The sequence below is a fragment of the Triplophysa rosa genome, linkage group LG1 (genome assembly GCF_024868665.1).
Source record: "Triplophysa rosa linkage group LG1, Trosa_1v2, whole genome shotgun sequence".
NCBI classification, from domain to species: Eukaryota; Metazoa; Chordata; class Actinopteri; order Cypriniformes; family Nemacheilidae; genus Triplophysa; species Triplophysa rosa.
This window is the reverse complement of record NC_079890.1, coordinates 28,247,860-28,265,940: the sequence shown is the minus strand read 5'-3', so window position 1 is coordinate 28,265,940 and position 18,081 is coordinate 28,247,860. Positions and strand designations below refer to the sequence as shown.

At 38.2% G+C, this 18,081-nt stretch overlaps 2 protein-coding genes across 3 annotated transcripts; both read right to left on the bottom strand.

The window, feature by feature from the left end:
- Nucleotides 1-308: 308 nt before the first annotated feature.
- On the bottom strand, nt 309-4,548 carry igf2a (insulin-like growth factor 2a). The gene is made up of 4 exons (XM_057329456.1): nt 4,176-4,548; nt 3,623-3,758; nt 2,544-2,719; nt 309-1,797 (listed from the first exon to the last, which is right to left on the bottom strand). The coding sequence occupies exons 1-4, from the start codon at nt 4,215-4,217 to the stop codon at nt 1,558-1,560; spliced, it is 594 nt and encodes a 197-aa protein (XP_057185439.1). The 5' UTR covers nt 4,218-4,548; the 3' UTR covers nt 309-1,557.
- A 3,579-nt stretch (nt 4,549-8,127) lies between these two features.
- cpt1aa (carnitine palmitoyltransferase 1Aa (liver)) lies at nt 8,128-17,887 on the bottom strand. 2 transcript variants are annotated; one of them, XM_057329435.1, is made up of 19 exons: nt 17,587-17,887; nt 16,889-17,050; nt 16,645-16,787; nt 16,311-16,482; nt 15,929-16,033; nt 15,360-15,497; nt 15,179-15,256; nt 14,867-14,974; nt 14,501-14,588; nt 13,164-13,359; nt 12,681-12,869; nt 12,425-12,530; nt 12,188-12,304; nt 11,931-12,095; nt 11,696-11,827; nt 11,444-11,596; nt 9,222-9,335; nt 9,028-9,120; nt 8,128-8,916 (listed from the first exon to the last, which is right to left on the bottom strand). In XM_057329435.1, the coding sequence occupies exons 2-19, from the start codon at nt 17,027-17,029 to the stop codon at nt 8,824-8,826; spliced, it is 2,331 nt and encodes a 776-aa protein (XP_057185418.1). In that variant the 5' UTR covers nt 17,030-17,050; nt 17,587-17,887; the 3' UTR covers nt 8,128-8,823. The 2 variants fall into 2 exon arrangements, with proteins under 2 accessions (XP_057185418.1, XP_057185427.1); XM_057329444.1 differs by lacking the exon at nt 14,501-14,588 and adding an exon at nt 13,923-14,007 and having other exon boundaries at nt 8,130-8,916; nt 17,587-17,883.
- Nucleotides 17,888-18,081: the final 194 nt, after the last annotated feature.

The following is an 18,081-nucleotide window of genomic DNA, read 5'->3' as shown; positions in this document are numbered from 1 at the left end:
CACTACGGATGAGACCGCTCACCTTTTCATGATGCACAGCTGATATAAAGCCTGTATATTTCTGAGCTGACCTATGGCATTTCATCAAGATTAGTCAGCAAATCATCAGGAACATGTGTTCTTCAGTCGTCACCTTTCCCTTACGGCAGCCAGGTCAGTGCCTGTGTAAAAATGAGATTAAAAAACCCACAACCTGAAGTGTGCACTCGCTTGCATGTCTCGGTACAATTATGTATGCACCATTGCATTCCAGAAGCTATAAATTCATCCAGCTATTAGAACATTGCAAAAAAGTGAGACGAGACAACTTTGGAAGCTTCCATGGTCTTTACTTAAAAAAGTAGACATAACATTTTTGGTACATAGCATCTACGTACAATAGCAGAACAACTCAAATAAAATAATATACAAAACATTGCCATTTGTGCATGTAATCTCTCATTGGGACTGATTTTCTGATGGGTTTTATATCAAAATAAATAATGACTTGATTCAGTGCCATTACTTGGAGAAAATGTTTGGTGGCTCAATTTGCAAGACTGGTCATACAAGGGTCAATTCATACATATTCAAGTATTTCTTTTCAAGCAAAAGCACTGGAATACTAAATTTGTATGTTGAAAATATGCAAGACGTTATTGCTGATTTTTTCCCTTTAAAATGATGGTCTCGTTATTTTGTATACATGTAAAATACTGTCTAAATAACAGTGAAGACATTGCAAAGATAAAATGTCAGAAACTCAAAGTGGAAATAGGAACGTTATGGTACAAGTATGTGACACCTTAAAACATGCAAGACTGCTCTTGCCCAAAGTCCAAGATAACTTGGTTGCAGATATTCAATATTTTGTGATGTTTCCTGCCTTCCCTTGCAACGCTATCTCATTTGATAGCAAAGGCCTTCACATTCATTCTCCAGAACATTGATCTTGAACAGCCAATCCCGGACAGAGTTTTTCCATGGTTGTTATCCTTGCCGAACAAGCAGTCTTTCTTATTTAATAGTCTTTTGAATACGGTCTTGTTTTTTCCTATAACGGAAAAAACTCTTTAGCAAACTCCTTTTGAGTCCATTTGCGAAGGTAGCACCATAATGTCATCATATTTAGCAGTTCACATAAATAGTGCTGTTAACATCAGTCCTTGGCTTTAATCAGCCAGCCATCGTTTAGTTCATTTCTTCTGTTTTTATGCCACAGGGTGACACTTTAAAGGTGCAGATAAAGGACTCTAATATTGAAAACAAGACATTCAAGAAAGGGTGCAAGCAAAACAGAAACAAAGTTGCTTTCGCAGACTGCTGACATGTGCATTCTAGCAAGTTCCTCAGTATCTGTTCTGGGCATCCCCATGATGTTCACCAACACTGCAGTCATCTCTCCTTTCGCACGGACCACCTCAATACATTCACTTTCAGCGTTAACTTCTGCCGTTTTGGAATGTGGTAACACAGAGTGTTCATAGTCTGGTTTTGACAAAGACGGTGAGTGGCATGATTCTTGAAAAAGTGCCTCTACTGACCAACACCTGGGTACAATCCCTTGCTTGTCGTCACTTAAGAAGCCATGGCTTTTGGCAAGTGTTTACCTGCATATATGGAAGGACGCCTGTTTGGAAGGGTAATGAAGGGTCTGTGTAAATCTATTTGCTCCTTTTCTTGAACTAACGCCACCTCTCTCCTGAACTTTTTGGCAAGCAGGATGGAAGGGACCCCTCTTCTTAATCTCTGGGCAGCTTTTCTTTGCCACACTTCATATTTGGTATACTTTACACCAAGAGGCTTTCTTGAGATATCCTGTAAAACAGAAGAAATTGCTGTATTTGAGTAAAATTTCATTCAATTCATTTTTGTAATCCATGAATTTGTTGTCATGTTCTAAAAGGACTGACTGAACTAGCATGAACATTTTTCACATACTTATTTTATTATGTCATCAACTTACTTCTAAAATGATTTAATGTAACTCTGAACAAAGAAAACTAGCAATAGCTAAAGACAGCCTTTCCAGAATAACAGCATAATGCTTTCAGGCTGAGCGGCACTGTACTGTTCTCAAGTGGGCCTGACTATTGTATTGTTGGGTTGTTTGTTTTTGTTGTTTTGAAATCCAAGCCATGGCCAGCTGGCCTACTGTCTTGCCAACGCTTAACATATTTCCATGCCAAGAGCACATGGCACAAAATTTTGCCAGAATGCGGCACAACACTTGTACTTGTTTTGGTGCTTTGAGTAATGACATCATTCCACTTGCCGTCCAATAAAGTTTGGTGGCTTTATCATGAGCTTTTGTTTGTGAACCTGCCTCACTCAGTGTTGTTGGTAAATCATCTTTAACGCACTCTGCGCATTTCTGAGTATCTGTGCCATTTTCTCCACTGCTCAGCAATTCCGAGAAAGGAAACATGGTTCATATTGATTTCGGCGCGATAAAAACAAGCTTTTGTCTGACTAGTTGTCTATGAGTACGTGTTTGTGAGTTCAGCAAAATCATTGTGCTGGGCTTCAGACTGGGGGAGGGGGAGATAAGCAGCTTCACGCACCTTGTGAAGAGCCTGTGACACTGGGAAGAGCTGCAGTGAGGTGGAGGAAACATCTCGCTCTGACTTCACAGGTTTCGCACAGTATTGCTGCAGCAGACGCAGATCGCAGCTCCGAAAGCAGCATTCCTCCACGATTCCACTCTGTGGACGCCGGCTGTTTGATCTGTTTGGCCTGTCTGGGAGGGGGAAGAGAAGGTAAGCGATCAACTCCGGGTTTCCCCTGGAAAGGAACCAATGCTACCAATTCACACCCTATTGTTTATATTTCACCGAATCCCACATGTGGTTGTCGGCATGTTCCTAGTACTTCTGAAATTTGAGACGGCACGAACAGATCCTTTCTTTTCTGTTTTTCTTTTTATCCACCAACCAATTTTTTAAGGGACCTCACTTTAACATCAGGACTTTAAACGGTCATGAAAAAGTGCACAGCAGAAAACCAAATATTGTTTTATTTTCACAGGGATGTGTAAATAGCTATCAAAATGGATCCTGTAACCTTGCCATTTGCCTACTAAACAAAGATAAAAGATAAAGAACAGCAGGAGAGGTACAAAAGGGGGAAGTCCACAGTCATCTGATAGGAATAGAAGAGAGAGAGAGACTGAGGGAGAAAGAGAGAGAGAGAGAGAGAGAGAGAGAGAGAGAGAGAGAGAGAGAGAGAGAGAGAGAGAGAGAGAGAGAGAGAGAGAGAGAGAGAGAGAGAGAGAGAGAGAGAGAGAGAGAGAGAGAGAGAGAGAGAGAGAGAGAGAGAGAGAGAGAGAGAGAGAGAGAGAGGCATGCAAACAGCAACAGTTAAATTAATTATTGAAATTTATGTGCCACCTCAAATAGTAACAATCAAGAAAATATCTGCCGTCACAAATTGAATTAGTCCCTCAAAAACCTACATGCATTTAACAACAACTGAGACTTAGCAAGACTTTATAACAGTTATCAATAATGATGCAAACATACCACCAGCAATGTGAAAAACAAAGACATTTACTAGACGACATAATAAACAACTATAGTCATGAATAAGTTTCCATTTCCTGACAGCAACCATTATCACACAGCACTGAAAGAGTTACACTTACCAAAATAAAAACCGTCGTCTCCACACACGAACTGCAGAGTGTCCACCAGTTCTCCACCGCACAGAGTCTCTGCCATTGCTCCGTGATGTGTGTACATTAAAAACGACAGAATGAAGAGTATTCTCGGGGAGGACATCTGTGAAATCAAAACAACGTGTGAGTACATTCGTACTGTAATACAAGCGTATTACTACAGTACATTCATACGTTTAACAAAGGCCGACTGAGGTGACTGTTGTTCTTCCAATCACTTAGAAAGGTTGTTCAAAGGGCACAGACTACGAGATACAACAAAGTTTAATGTAACTGAGGAGACCCTCCATTGTACGCATCAATGATACAATCAAGCAAGAGCAACTCTGAATGATACAGTAGCTCACGAGTCAGAACAAAACTAAAGTTTTTCCAAAGTTTTACATTGTGACATTTCTATGACGCAGACATACACATCCCTATACAGTTGTGTAAGTGTAATCGAAAGTATGCAATTATGTAAACATGATCAAAGATACCACAGTTAAACTCAAAGTATGTCATTGTCACTTTTGCTTACCGTTTTTAGGCACGATATACACAATAGATGGTGAAAATCCATGTTGTCCGTTTGTGGAAAGAGACGTGTGAACTGTTCAACTAAAACTGTGCTTTGTTTAATTTCCAGTCTATTGCATATCTCACGAGTGATGCTTGCGGCTGTCTCAAAGTTCAGAGGACAGGCAGGGGATATGTAGTGAGAGGCAATTTATACTAACACCCGCCCCTCGCACCCCCTGTGAGAGTCAGTGTGCGCATGTGTGAACTGGGGCGGCTTTCTCTTTATCACAATCTGTTTGATTTATTTCAATAAAAAACAGTATACGATGCATTCCGAATATTAGCAATCATTTATGATTAAATTAAGTAGGCCTATCCACTAAATTAAATAAAATGCATCGCTAAATTATATCCATATCAAATAAAATTTTAATAAAATTAAAGAATTGACAAACTTAACATTTAGCGCACTTTTAACTTGGGAAACTTTTGATAATTTGCCGCACGATTTATCCTCGTTTGATTCTTGCGCCATAGCGTAACTCCAACAAAAAGCTAACCCACTGTGAAACGAACTTGTGTTGGATGTAGTTACAAAAATATTGTGAAAGTGTAGCGCTCACTACTGGTTTTTCTTTGAATGCACATCCAGCTTGTTAGGAGTAGCCTACCTGTTCGCCAAATGACGATGCGCAAATAGTCCCTGCTTTAAAATACCTTTTGGCAACAGGTCAGCCCGAGGAATTTTAATTGAGGGAACATTCTTCTTGCTTCTCACCACAACAAAGGGGGTTGCAAACGCATTCCAGTGAATGCAGACAGATGTAGCGTGCTTGAATTTCACTCTCACGCCACGACTGTTGTCTACCCATTGTGTGTGCGCGCGCGCAATCTCACGCGAGAGTTATAGGTGTTATCCTTTTTAAAAACGATTTTAACACGACTTTAACCGATTTTTGTCGGATTTATACTTCGCGGTGTTGTGTTTGGGATCCTAAAGACCAAAAAGATGTGTAAAAAAAAGTTATCTCGCTTTTGCTGCCAGTTTACACAGAATCACAAAGCTGCGCCACTTTTCAGTATGAATCTGGTATTCAAACACAATAAAAATGCAATAAAACAAATCAAACAAATGGCAGGTGTGTAACCTGCAGGATGACAGGTGAAACATGTTGACATTTTGCATACAATCCGTTCTCAAAACATTAGGGAAAGTCATGAAGTATCGGCTTGATGCAGTTCAGATATTGAAGCTATTAAAAAGGCAGCTGGTAGCCTACTTTTAGACCCAATATGAGGTAAAAAAAAAAAAGTCCTCAAGTTAATGTAGAATGGAAGTGGCTGAGCACTGAACATGCCCTAACATGCCTCAAACTGGACATGATGAAACTTTAGCAAAAAACACTTTCATAGTCAATCTGAAATAGCAGCCAGTATCGTGCAAAATTGAAATGGCAATGTAAAGGTAAATAGCTCGGTAATGTAAAGGTAACTGGTATGGATTAAATATTAATATCAATCAGTGACAGATTACATCAAACAGGCAATGTATTATTTTATTACTGTGAATTACATCCTCACCTGTCATAAGATGAGATGTTTGCAAATGGCCCACCATAACCCATTGTACTGCCTGTGATAATGTACCAGATATCACTACAGCCTACAATACACATTCTTAATGTAGACTAGTTTACACTTTGTGGGATTGCCTTCTGACATGGCACGTGGCACACTCTAGTGGCAGAAAGTGATACAGCCAGTGTAAAAACACTACACTGTTTTTTTTTACGAATTAATGTGGCTTTCCTGCGGCTCAGTGGTTAGAGCACGGCACTAGCAATGTCAAGGTCATGGATTCGATCCCAAGCGATTGCACAAAGTCAGAAACAAATGTAAAATGTTATGATAATAGTAAATCGAAGCATCTGCCAAATGTGAATCTTTGTGAAGTAACATTATACTGTATCATATGTTGCTTTGTCATGTGATGTTTTAGACGCAAGCGTTGTCCCAGGAAACACTTATGAGATGAAGGGCAATGGGAAGCTGCTGTGTCTCAGTCTGAGAATTCATGTTCCCACGGCATATATCCACACATCTGGCCAGAGAACCGTCAGGTTACGTATATGTATAATGCTTAATGGAATGAAAGCAAGTTTTTTACTTTGTAATGAAGACCTTCCTCTTTATATAAACCCAAAGTGCTTAATCTTTACATATGGATGCTTTGACTTTACTGTCTTTACTGTCTGGATCTAAATACACTGAATCAGTTTAACAGAAAAATCTGAAATTCTTTATCTAGCTTGAAATAAATGGACACCGCTATTTAATAAATATGCTCTCAGAGGCTGTAGCCACTGTAGAAAGGTCTCAGATAAAATTTTGGGTTTTAGGTTATTGTTTCTAAATTGCATCCTAAACGAAATTGATTTTTTTCTGCCTCTGTCTAAAGGTCAAAGGTCATATGAGATAGAGGTGATTCTTACAAAGTGGATAACTGAATAATAAAACTGAATAACAGTAACTGTCAGAATTATATTATTCCATATAATTGTTAGTGTTTTCAAAACATAATGTAACAAAGAATGTTTCTCAACAGCATGTATGGCTAATATGTAATGCTCTTCAAAATTGCATTTTGTGACAGCAGATGATTATCAAAACATCGTAAACAAGTATTGTTACATTGTGTTTTCCCAACCACATGCAATAAACAGGGACCTATGTCCTGTCCCAGAAATCTCATGGGAAACAGTTTGGAGAGGAACATTGCAAGGGAACAGCTGTGTGTATAGTCATTAGTTTCTTGAAAGCATTTTGCAGAGACCCTTGGAATAATATATCAGTAATAATATATCAGTAGTGGCAAGTAGTACATCAGCCACTGCTTTCTTGTAGGTTGTTTAAGTGGACTGTTCTGGAAAAGAATGAAATGCTCCCTTGTACTGTAGACACTCATAAAGTGCAAGTATTGGGAAACTGTAGGAGATGTAAGGAATTCATAATCTCTGATGGACACACCTGACCAGCACCTATAACAACCTGTCTACACTAGACGCGAGCGTTGCATCATGTCAAACCCATTAAGAACAAGGCAGTTATCACATCATGCCGCTTCCGGTGTGGATAAAATGTAATTATAAAAAGCAATGGGTTCTATTGCCTTTTGTCGTGTCACATTGTGTCCGGTTGCAGCCTATTTATTAGAAATGCTTCAATGGATCAATGATTGGACTATTGCCTGCTTTAATGAAAATAAACCAGACATGTCCAGTTTGGAAATGACAAGAAAATATCTAGATTCATTTGTCCATAAATTTAAATTCTGGACATAAATTCATAGAGGAAAACACTGATGCTCATGAATTACTTATTCATAGTTGAGGAGTTTTCAGTTATGTTTCATAAGTGATTTATCAGCTGTCCCAGATGTTTCTTCTGAAATTTATATCGGATGAGATAGTTGTTGACATACAGTCCACAGAGCTATATAACAAACGTGGACTGCACAGTTTTGGATGATTTGGTCTTAAAAGAATTTGATGAATAATGTTTGAAACCTCTGACTTCTAATTTCAGACATTGTTAAGGGCTCCCTGAAACATAAGCTCAAAACTCATATTTGTGACGGAGATCTATAACAAAATGTCCATGTTATATGTTAAACTAACAAAAACCCATTAGTTGATCATCTCTAGATAACCTTGTTTTGTAACTGTCTGGAAAACATTTGTTTTAATAAACAGAATATTTAACTACAGCTTAAGGCTAAAATACACTACTATACTTTTGCTCAGATTTTGCCCACATTTTCAGACTGGATTGTTGCAGAAAGTCTGTGCCAGTCTGCAGATTTGATCAGTAAGGGTGTTTCTATCAGAAACTTTCAAAAAGTCTGCAAGTGTAGTTTAAAAAAAATCTGTTCAGATTTTAAAAGTCTTATAGTGTATTCCAGCCATTAGATTTAAAAAATTGGGAAAAAACGTTTACATTCATTTGACATTCTGTTTAATATGCTTTGATTGAATATGCTCATTCTGAATTGGTAATTCAGAAAACTAGCATGGCCACGGTGTTGGCAATGGTGTCATTAAACATATAAAAGCACAAAATAATTAAGTCTAACAGATTACATGCATACTTCCTGCAACTAAAATCAGTTTTAACATTTTCCAAAATAATGTAATAATTAAAAATGAAACATAAGAACACAATGAAAGCAAAATAACTTTCTCAAATAATAAAATGGAAATTAATGTACAAAAAGGCCTTATATAAGCATTAAGACATTCTATTTCTGAGGTCAGGGAGAAATTCCCCAACATTCAAACTTACTGTACACTGCATCAACACAACACCAACAATATAAAATCTGTCAAATGAGACTAATCTTTCATGTCAAAACACCGGCATTAAACTGTTTAGTGAAGACACATGTTAAGGTACAAACGCATAACATCACAGAATGAGATTCCTCTTAGAAACTCACACTTCCTCCCTATTTATCTCCTTCATATGCAGCATCTCACACACGCATGCAAACAAACAAGACAACACAAGAAAAAAAGGTTAATAAAAAAAAAACATTTCAAGTTTCACTCAACAGTGATGATATATATAATTAAGGTGAAAGTTTAAAAGAATATTTTTTATTTCACCAATCAAATCACTTTGGGGTCTTTTGTGTCAAGCTGAAAAAGATTCAGCATATCAACCATTGCTTGTCTGATATTGTTTCCAAAGCGATGAGAGTCCTGAAGGAGGAAAAACAAAAAAGAACAGCTTTTTGAAGCAACACTGCTGATGTGCAGGTCAGGAAACGGGACTTGTGATATTATGTGGTGGAACTCTGATTGTGTACTTACTGTCTCTGGGCTGGAACGCTTGGAAGAGATGTGGAAATTGATAAGGTTTTCTCCGACAATCACATAAGCAACACCGTAACCATCATCAGCAACCTACCACAAATGCATGAAAAAAAATCTGAATCAGATTAAAAAAACATTAAAACTCAGTTTTTGGCAAAATTGGCAGTTTGCAATATACACAAAAGACTCACTGGTCCAAAGCCTCCTCCGCTTGTAACATATTCTGGGTGTCTCACCAGGTCAAACAGCTCCAGCTGCTGTAGAGGAGTCTGACTGGTGGAGAGTCTCCAAGGCTCTGACAATACCTGCACGGACAGCAAGAGAAAAAAACTGCATTCAAGTGAATTACAAGAATTCTACAATAATGACTGTCATCATTTTTAGGTGACAAATCACACAATTCCTGCAGGAAATTATAGATGTGTTAAGTAATATGTCTGTACCTTAGAATAGTATATGAAACACTTGATATATGATAATTATTAGTCTCTTCAACTTAATAAATTAACCAGGAAATTGTCAGTTGTATTACTGGTTCCCATTAGCATTAATTAGGAGTAACTGACAAAATAAATGTTTTTTCCCACAATTATTTAGTGTGATAATTAATAACTAAATAATATATTAATAAAATATTAATAAATAAAGATATAATAATAGCACTTTTTGTTTAAAGCAGTGTGACAGGTGGGGCGCAACAAACGGGAGGAAATTTTGTCATTTTTGTGCCCATCTCTATTAATTCCTTTATTTATTGACCATACACTCAAAACAACACACCGGCACATTTAAATCAGACTGCGAAGAAAATGTCACGTGTAACCATAGTAGCCTACGAGAATAATTTCACGACGGAATGTTAATTGAAGCGGAACAAAAACTTTAATGTGGAGAGGTGGTAGGCGGTATAAAAGTTAGCAATGGATAAGTTATGACATGGAATGAAAAGAAAACTGGAAATTTGGCACCAGCAGACCTAAAGTTTATTACCATTTTGTTAGGGCGATTGGGGACAGGTGGGGCTCGGAACCCTTCCCTACCTCTAAAGTGGGGAATGGCAGAAAAAGTTTGAGAAACATTGGTTTAAAGGCATAGCTCACCCAAAAATGAAAACTCTCATGAATTGCTCACTCTCTAGTTCATTGGTTCTCAAACTTTTCAGATCAAGTACCACCTTTTAGCACCCAATGATCGCCATAGAAAATCATATGAATAAACACTTAAATTAATAGTAGAGCTGTGAATTTATCTTTACACCTCATCCTCCAATTCTAATGTATTATTAATAAACACTTTTTTATTTACCAGCTGTTTTCAAACTAAAGAACATGTTTTCAAGTTGGTCAGCAGTAATAGTCAACACAAAACACTTTTCTGGAGTGCAATGTAAACAGGGCTCTGTAAATTATTTTTTGGGGGGATTTATTAACTTTGTGGGGACTTGCAGAAAGACTACGATATTTATATTAAAGACAAACAATGTGGAAAGAATATTTAACATACAGTAGAAGATAAATAAATATACATTTACTTAAACATCAAGAGAACAGCTGTATATGGGCCATTCTACAGAATTCGTGCAAACTTCTGTCCCACAACAAAAAAACACGTTCAAAAAAAGTATTCAAATCTAAATTGTTTACTAAGAGCCTCCTATTCTCTATAGAAACCCACAATAATATTTAAAATATCAGTAAACTTAATACATATAAAATCATAATTTATAAATGTGTCTGTCATGACCGAAACATGGTATGTTTTGTCAAAAATAAAGTATATTTAATTATCAACTAAGGTGTTTTGAAAGTGTTTGGTTCAATGTATATAAACTAATGAATCGTTAACTTTGAAATCACTATGATCAATTTTATGCCTTTTACAAAGAAAGATTGAATTTAAAATACAACAAATCTCATAAATTATATATGAAATATTGATAAAATTGTAACTGTTATTGATTTACTTGTGATTTTTTTTTAGAAATGGCAAAAAATACAGTCAGGGAAATAATTATTTGATCCCCTGCTGATTTTGTAAGTTTGCCTGCTTACAAAGAAATGAAGGGTCTATCATTTTTATGGTAGGTTTATTTTAACTGATAGAGACAAAAATATATTTTAAAAAATGTTATGTTTTACCTCTGTGCTTGCCAACAAGGGTTTCTCCACCAAGTACAAAGTGCTCGGGGATCAAATACTAATTTCACTGACTGAAATGCAAATCAATTTATAACCTTTATATAACATTTTTTAAAATATATTTTTGTCTCTATCAGTTAAAATAAACCCACCATAAAAATTATAGACCCTTCATTTATTTCTAAGCAGGCAAACTTAAAAAATCAGCAGGGGATCAAATAATTATTTCCCTCACTGTATATTTATTTTAAAACACCTTAAATTCAAAGACGCACCTCCTGGAGAAAAGGGGAATCCTGTCCAAGGTATTTAGACACTACATAGAGGCAGAAGAGATGTCGGTCAATGCCTTTTCCAGTCATTGCCAGTCTGTACATCTGCTGGTGTTTTTCAGCAGCCAGCTTTAGTAATCGAAGTTTCTCTTCTCTCTACAGAAATAGTGAGCAATAAGAAAAAAAAAACAATTTATTTCTTGCTGAATTCAGACCAATAAGTTTAAAAGCAGTATATTACAGTATGCACTGTACCATGTCGTTGTTGACCATGGCACGAACAAATGCACAAGACTCTACGGTGCAGGACCGCACTGTCTCTGTACGTCCTTCTCTGAATAAACGTGTCATCGATGCCTCGTAAGTCAAGCAAAACTTCTCTTTGTCCTGTACGGTTCAATGACAGATTTTAAGAACTCATATTTTTCAAGGAGAAATAAAAAGAATCGTTTTAAATAGAAAATTGCGAGATGTCAATACGAGAGCTCACTCTAAAATGGGCCAGCTGTAGTGCCAGTTGGATGAATGCATCAGGACTGGTCTTGCACTTCTTGATCAGGCCCTTTCCAAAGTCACTGAAGGGAATGATGTGAGAGTCCACATCATCAGCCAAAGCCTCAGCCACAGATAGAGAGTTGGCAATCATAGTTTGGCACTGCCAATACAATACAAACACAAACCGTCTTGAAGGAGAAATATATTTTATCAGCATGTTTCATACCATGGATATCATAAACACACACTGACCTCAGGTGGGATACTCCACTGAAGTCTTTGAGGTCCAGGCAGATTAGGGTAAGGTTTTCCTTTACAGTGGCCATCTTCAGCATAGCCCAGCTTAACAGGTTCCATCGAGAGCACATGCTTTATGAAAAATTAAAAAAAGGTTTACATCAGGTGCAGTAGTCATATTACAACAAACAAGCATGATAAATAGGAAATACCATATAAATATTTCTGTGCAAGATGTGTGTGTTAACATACCTCCCAAAGGTGGCCAATGATGGGAGCGTCAGCCCAACTATGTTCTGCATTAAGGCCCATTGTTCCATTCTTAAACACGATTAGGTTGAAAGACTTATCAAACCACCTAAAGAAATAAAGCATGTGGCATAACTTCATATCAACTCGATGCATTTTGTAATATTCAGCACTGACGGTTACAGACTCACAAAACACTCAACACAGGTGCACGACGGGAGACCGTCTCTCCTCACACATGCTAAGATTCCTTCCTCACCGGTCATAACATTTCCCGTGGAGCAGGGATTTAGCATAGCGGTCCAAGGACTTTACAGGATCGTCTGGATCATAGCGCTGCTCTGTATCGTCCAGTGTAACAAAGAAAGCGGCCTTCTCCACAGCATCCAAAGACTGTTTGTTCTTACCGTGTCTTAAGTAGGCATTACGGGCACACGCCCAAGGCACTCTGAAACACATGCAGATAACAAGACTTAACTGGCCGGATCAGGATTTTAAAGGCTGCATAAGGATCTAAAATAGTCTAGGTTGTTAGGTAAACACAGCTAACTAGTAACACGACAGCGACTGGCGCATCCACTGCGGACAAAATAAAAAATTATAATGGGTTCAAATGCATTCCATTGCCTTTTGTAAACGGTCAAGGTGTAGTAGTTAATAAATAAAATAAACATATTTGACGGCGCAATGAAAATTGAATCGCAGTTTTATGATGGCACTGGTGGGTGTGTCTTTCGATTACCTGTTTCCGGCAGTAAGGGCAGCAAGGGTTTCCTCTCCAGGCTGCGGCTCAGAAGTGTCAGCCAGGATTCTCTCCATCTGTTGCTCTATCTCTCGCGGCAACAGCAACCGTCCATCATAGAATAGCCCCACTTTAAAGTAACGGCCTCGGTGGTACACCACAACATGCCTGCTGTCAGACACATGCTGCACAGAGTCTACAGAAAGAAAAAAGTATCGCACACACTGTATGTAAAGTAAAATATACTACATTCATATTACACTTAATGTGTAGAATAAGAGTTAAAAGACATTTTCTGATAAGCAGCTAGCCAACATTTAAAATGATTTTGAAGTAAATATGTATGCACAAATAAAACCAAAAAAATGGGGTGGAGGGGGTTGGGGGTGACATGAGGACAGAGGTAAAAGTAAAAATAGTTTCCTAGAGCCAAGGGGGGAGCAAGACCTGAATTTACAAGAAACTCTTATCTGAAAGTTGTCAGAGTTGACATGAACATGAACCTAACGTGCCTGTGAAACTCACGCATTAAATTAAAGGAGCATCTCTAATGAAACACTGAGCATTAGGCAGTGATTTGTGGCATGCAGCAAGAACTTGAAATAAAGAGGCACCTAAGAGGGTTTCAATGTTTTGGCCATCTTCAATAGTAGTATGACACCTGTGACTTCATTTAATGGCATACTTCCAATTAACTTAATCTAGGACTTTGCAGAACATTTCTTTAAGTGATCCTAAATCAGTGTCAGTGTTCAGTACCTGTTTCTATGCCTGGGATGCGACTGGTGTTGAACATACGCTCATATTGGGACGAGCACATGGGGATGGTGTTTTGAAGCATAAGCTGTGAAGGAGAAAGGAAGAGGTCAAATGAAAGATGGGGGACGTACTGGTGGTAAACAAACCCTACAGGATGAGAGAGGTGCCACAAATCACTGCTGTGCGGACACAACAAGAGCAATGGTATCAGAAGAAAATGAGGAAATAAATCAAAAACTGAAGGGAATGGAATGAACGACGAGGAGTTTCAAGCAGCGTAGCCCTGTGTCACCAGCTTGTCATCACTAAGTCCTAGCGTGTTAATGCAGGGGTTTTTGATCTTCCTTACTGTCCTACAGGAACAGCGCCATCCCAAATCAAACAACTAATTCAAAGCTTGATCTTCTGTGTTGGACTAGGGTTGGTGCTTAACAGAGAAGCAGAACTTGGAAATCTATGTGCTAAAGAAACTGACAATGAACAAATAACGTGCCCATAATAAAGTTAATGAAAATCAACTGATGACACATGGCCGGAGGCAAAAGTTGATCTATTGTGTGCAGACTGTCTATTCTTACCCCTCTCCTGGCCTGGGACGCGACATGTATTAAATAACCGCTCCCACTGTGCAGAACAGAGAGGAACGCTGTTCGCTAGTGCAAAAAGCTGCACCATTTATGACCATATCATCGGGAGGCATGAAACATAGAAACATTTAAAATGTCAAATTAAGAGATCAAGCTCCATCGTGACAGGCCTGAGGTCAGTTACGCCACTCAACATTATGTGGTAGGTTAGAGTACCTAAGATTAGGTTATTACTCAATGATGTTATGGTCATCTAATGGTATAACTATTTCCCTTTTTTAATCATGAATTCAAGTATGAGTATGTCTGGACCATATTTGTTATGATGTGAAGTAAAAAAATAGAAGTTTGTCTAACCGGCTTAACTTGAGCCCGGTCCAACTTCCTCCTGTAAAGCATGATGGCATGGATAGAGTTTCCAGCTCTTGCTGCTTGCAGATGTGTGGGAAAGACATACAGAAAGTCCTGTTCAGAGTAGAAAAAGGGGTTTTGGTTTTATTGGAGTGCATGGATTGCTTATAGCATAGACAGGCCAAAACTATCTAAAACAAACACATCCAAACTCTCCATACTACAATTTATTACTATTGACGTACAGAAAACGTCAACATATTTAGGTACTATACAAAGTGATGCTAGTTTTGGTATATGCAGATAGAAATCATTTACCATTGCATAGTAATTGCTGTTAACCATGATTGGCCCACGACCTCTCAAGTAGATATATTCTTCCCACCAATCACTGACCTGAAACACACAAAATGATAATGTGACGCCCAACATTTTCAAAATCTACAATTGTAGACGTCCTTTATTGTGCTTGACACATTGAGAAATTTGCTACACTTACATAGTTGGTGGCCCACCAAGACTTCAGTTTGAGGTACCACTGAAGTTTTGGTCCAAGGTTCTTCTGAAAGTCTAGTGCAAGACCTTCCATTCTTTCATATTCCTCATCATTCAGCAATGGCCGGACTGACTCGAGATACTACAGGTCCGAAAGTTGGAAAAAAGGCATCACAGCAAAATATCACTTTTATTCAAAATCTTCGTGTGAGTGTTATTAGGGTAATCAGTGTTAACTAAAATCCAAGCACTATGTTGGTTACGAAGCCCAGCAACTGAGGCTTTATTGGTTTTATATCAGGCTAGTTTGGTTTTTCCAGTATCATTCTGAACAGCGTGCATGTTTTAGTAAGTCAACTCATTGTTTTCACGCTGTGCAACCTACCTCTGTAAGTAGATACTCACCTAAGCAAGTTAACTCTGAAAACAAGTGACCAAAATAACATTGAAAACTCTAAATGAACCCTAGATATTTCTGTCTTACCAATCTGACACTGGCAAATATATAATTAAACAAAACATTTTACATGAAGACCAGTTTTACTCTGTTTATTGAGTGATAAAATAACTTACTCTTTTCATTGTATCCTTCACAGAGGGCACAGGTAAGTGAGGGAGTGAAGTCTGGAAGCTGTACAGCATTGGCGTTTGCATGCCGGAAAAAATCTTTACTAGCATCTGTAGGAACAGAGAGCCTTGGGGTTTTGAGCATGAACAAACAACAGAGGTCATAACAGCAATAAACACAGCATAAATGGTAAAAAACGGTTTATTTTACGCAATCAGTACTTTCTTGAATCAGAACTGTTTAAATACATGGCAGTGTGTGGATCACTAAACATTTTAAACTTTTGTATATCAGCGTGACCATAAAGTGATTTAATGACACAAACTATTGCAGAATACAGTTATCACAACCTGTATTTCCTGCAATCACCCTTAATGTCATACACACCACCCAAAATTGTATTTTCCAGGTCATTTTGCCACGGGGGGCATACATCCAGCCGTGCCAGGACAACAGGCCCTTCAGGACACTCCTCATCGTAAATATGATGGTAACCCACACACCAATGCCCACCATGACACCCCCAACTACCATCTGCGTTTGAGGAGACATGTACCTACTGCAAAAAGAAAATCCAGATTAAAAACAACATCTAATAACTACATATTACCTTTCATACAGTATACAGTATATAACTACAAATGTATACAAAAAAATCAATATATGTTGACGTTTAATAAGATGAGCTTATTAACATTCATGCAATTACATGACACAGTACCTGATTGGAACATGTTTGCCAAGTTTAAAAAGCAGGCCTAGGGAAGGGTCCACTTTTAAATAATGTGCTCTTCCCATGTATCCTGCCATCACAAGCATGAACCCCGGTGCGCTTCCTGGGTACACCCCATTCAAAACCCCATTCTGTGACGATGTAAAAATCACATCTTATTCAAGACATGTTTTTAAATGTACAATTCATGTTGGATGAACATTTTGTCTTATAATGGACATGATCCATGTACCTTGAACTGGACAAATCTCTTCTTCCAGGAGTGAAGCCCGGACAGATAGACCTGCCGAAGAGCTTCATGACTGAGCTGAAGGTCAATGCCATCAGGGGTCACAGTAAACTGAAAGGCCACAGCCTGATGAGCTTCTGCCATCCTGAGTCAGCACAAACAACTCTGTAAAACAACATTATTCTACAGGTCAAGAATACAAGACTGATAACACAACACATATATATCAGGAATGCATATAGCAGAAATCTTCAAATAGTGAAAGAATTCGTGAGCTATAATGATTACTGCATAACCTATTATAAAGGTTCCCCAGAAGCAAGAAACTGTACTATATCATTGGCTGACCCATCTCAAATTCAATTTCAAGCCACAGCGCAGGAACATTTTTTTTTTACAAATACTTGCTGCTACGACTAAACGCACAATAACGCTGGCTGTGGATCTGATGATGGCCGCTGCTACTTCCCTCTATACAAGGGGTGACGTTAAGTCACCTACAAAATCATGTTTTACTAGCCAGGTAAAACAAAAGCAAGACATTTGGATCGATCCCTCCCGAGTACACAATTACATCCCATTCATTCGTTCTACATTTGTTATCTACAGGTGTCTATTTAGGCACATGTGGCTATGGCTAAACAGATGCTCTGTTACCAGCCGGATATATTTAGGTCAAACTGCCATTACGCGTGACTTACCGTCTTGTCTACAGTACAGATCACTTCTCCAGGGCAGACTTATAAGGTCGATTATATTACATACATGTATTTGAACCGGACGTTCATTCAGTTAAACAATGCGACGAATCCGGCTACAACGACGCCTTTATCCCGGATATTTTTAGTTACTAGCATCACAGAACTCGACTGACGATGATAGCCCGCCCACTCTTCTCGTCTGAAACGCTACCAAAAGGGAACACAGTCTTGCCATTGAGCGCCCAGTGGGTTGTTTCAATTTAGTATTTGTATAAAACGCACTGAGGTTTTTAATATTATTACAGGTTAGATTTGTATCCTAAGCACACAAAAGACGTAGTATGATTATTATGAAATGTCGGAAAGCGCAAGGCACACAAAAACAACCAATCGAGGGACACATAAAACATCACGTGTTTTAAGCGTGACTATTACGGAAGTAAATTCAAGAGTGGATGCTCTGCTTCCTATACAAATTTCTTGACCAGGTTTGCA